Raw genomic sequence first — 2,443 nt, 5'->3', positions numbered from 1 at the left:
ACCAATATTCATTCTAACCCTCTATTTTAAAAATCCATCCTGACCCATACCCATCCTGACCCATCACCTAAATCCAACCTACTCACATTGCCACCTCTAGGTTTAATGATCATACTTCACGGGGTTAGTAAGGTCGGGTTTAATTGCTAGTGAATGAAACCATATGAACGAAAATTACAAATTTAAAACTATTGTACTAAAACCTCAAATTTGGGCAAACCACAAGGACAAACCATATTTTACTCTTTAAATAAATAAAGGATAACAAAAATAATTAATTAATTTATTATTTTCTTGATTTCCTCCAAGCCACCACCAAAACCGAATCACCCTTATACTTTCCACGCTAAACTTTCAAGTCCCTTAAGTTGGTATTGCACCAAGTTTTACATTATTATACTTATAAAACAGGTTTACACCGTGGATTTTGTGATACTTTGTTTGGGAAGATTTAAAGATGTTCCAAACATACCAAAACTCTCTTCCAAAGAAGGCCCAGAAGTTTTCCGTGGACAGGCTATACACTCCGTTGAATACTCAGCTATGGATAACTTGACAGCTGTTGAGTTCGTGAAAGGGAAGAAGGTTGTGGTTGTAGGGTTTGGGAAAACAGGTCTTGACATTGCAAGAGAGTTCGCGTCTGTCAATGGTTCGTTATAAATTTTAACCGTATGTCTTCATTCTTATTTTATAAGTTTTAATTATGTGCATGTTAATTCGTAGGCCCAGAACATCCATGTACAATTGTGTACAGGCATGATCACTGGAAGTTTGGAACCTGGTTTCCATGGGGAATTTCATTGCAAAATTTCATGTTTAGCCGCTTTCGAGAGCTTATGTTTCATAAACCTGATGAAGGTTTTCTTCTTAGTGTTGTGGCAACATTCCTCTCGCCTCTTGTAAGACAAACGTTAGAATTTTTTACTTTATTTTACTATATTGGTAGCTTGTTTTATTAAAATGACACCTTGGCTAGCTAAGAAGTTCCCTAGCTTCCTCCCTGCCTGGTGCCACATCAGCTTTGCAACCTGCGAAGCAACTATAGCCCACCCTCCCATTTCACAATCCCAATCTCTGAAATGATTAGATCTTATCACAACCAGTTATGATGTAATTCATATATCAACAACTCGAATCTATTGATGTGTAAATGATTATAAGTAAAGAAATTTAAAACAATAGAGAAAGGGGGATGGGAAGATCATAGAATTCAAAATAGAAGATGAGAGAAGTCACATTCTAACAATATTCATCATATTAATCTCACTTACAATCTCTCCAGCTTATATCTTCCCCAACTTCCTTCAAGTTTCTAAAGACATGTTCTCTTAGCGGGCTTATGGAATGGGCTACTAGGTCGGGCCCATGGTAATTTGGTCGTTTCATAACAATCTCTCCTCTTCGGGCACGCACTTGGCTACCTAAGAGAGATTGTCTCTCTCATCCAACTTATCATCCACGCCAACATTGAAGGGGACGGGCGCTGCAATATTTGACGAAATCTAGTTAACAAAAACTACACATAGACATTGAATAAAAAATTAACCCTATGCTAATAATACTATATTATTATTAGCATTTATTATCCTTAAAAATTTACCGCAAATGTTTGATCACCATGTGTAACAGCGTTGGGCAGTCTCTAGACTTCTTGAAATATACAACAAATCGAGTCTTCAGCTCGCCAAGTTTAACATGGTGCCACAACATAGTATTTTAATAGATTTCCACTCAGGTTTGCTTATGTATCTGCCAAACCCATAAAAGTTTATCGATATGCTAGAAAAAGAAAGCATCAAGTTGAAGAAATCATCAAATTTTAGATTTTATGAAGATGGGGTTTTGATCCCCGAGGATAACACACATGTAAGAGCAGACATAGTTATATTTGCTACAGGATTTAACGGTAAAAAGAAAATCAAGGATATTTTCGAATCCCCAACATTTAGTCACCTCGTTGAAAACTCACAACGAATCGGTCTTTACAGGTTGGTCATCGTGATATTCATTTGAATAGATAATAAATTACACCTTGCACCGGAAACTGATAAAGTTATAATTACCAGGGAATGTATTCCTCCTAGGATACCACAGCTAGCGATCATTGGATATTCTGAAGGGCATTAACGAGATGGAGAAGGATGTTGAGAGATGGGACGAACATATAAAGCAAGTATCTGGTGAATGCTATTATAAGTCGTCATTTTGTGGTATAGAAATTTGGTACAACGATCAAATATGCAAAGATATAGGTATAAATCCTATGAGAAAGAAAGGACTATTCTCTAACATATTTCAATCATATGGTCCCTCAGACTATGCTGAAACCTGAACCTCATTCTTTCATGGCTTGTCCAAGTTGGGGTTAAACAAATAAAAACTAATCAGTTTGTTAAGTTAATAAGTTATCATTTATGTTTCGTTTTTAAGTAAAGTAATGGCC

The 2,443-nt window shown here is 36.2% G+C and overlaps 1 protein-coding gene across 1 annotated transcript; it reads left to right on the top strand.

The window, feature by feature from the left end:
- Positions 1-262: 262 nt before the first annotated feature.
- LOC143606592 (putative flavin-containing monooxygenase 1) lies at positions 263-2,119 on the top strand. Its single transcript, XM_077082312.1, has 3 exons — positions 263-649; positions 724-899; positions 1,630-2,119. The coding sequence occupies exons 1-3, from the start codon at positions 544-546 to the stop codon at positions 1,762-1,764; spliced, it is 417 nt and encodes a 138-aa protein (XP_076938427.1). The 5' UTR covers positions 263-543; the 3' UTR covers positions 1,765-2,119.
- Positions 2,120-2,443: the final 324 nt, after the last annotated feature.

This window comes from Bidens hawaiensis, unplaced genomic scaffold (genome assembly GCF_021521415.1).
Source record: "Bidens hawaiensis isolate Kalapana, Puna unplaced genomic scaffold, B.hawaiensis_p1.1 tig00075685_1, whole genome shotgun sequence".
NCBI classification, from domain to species: domain Eukaryota; kingdom Viridiplantae; phylum Streptophyta; class Magnoliopsida; order Asterales; family Asteraceae; genus Bidens; species Bidens hawaiensis.
This window is presented reverse-complemented; position numbering and strand designations above follow the sequence as displayed.

Excerpts from the sequence above, each read along its gene's own strand:
- LOC143606592 (XM_077082312.1), top strand. The coding sequence starts at position 544 with ATGGATAACTTGACAGCTGTTGAGTTCGTGAAAGGGAAGAAGGTTGTG. Across the intron at positions 650-723 it reads AGAGTTCGCGTCTGTCAATG|GCCCAGAACATCCATGTACA; the intron begins GTTCGTTATAAA and ends GTTAATTCGTAG. Across the intron at positions 900-1,629 it reads CAACATTCCTCTCGCCTCTT|CGTTGGGCAGTCTCTAGACT; the intron begins GTAAGACAAACG and ends CATGTGTAACAG.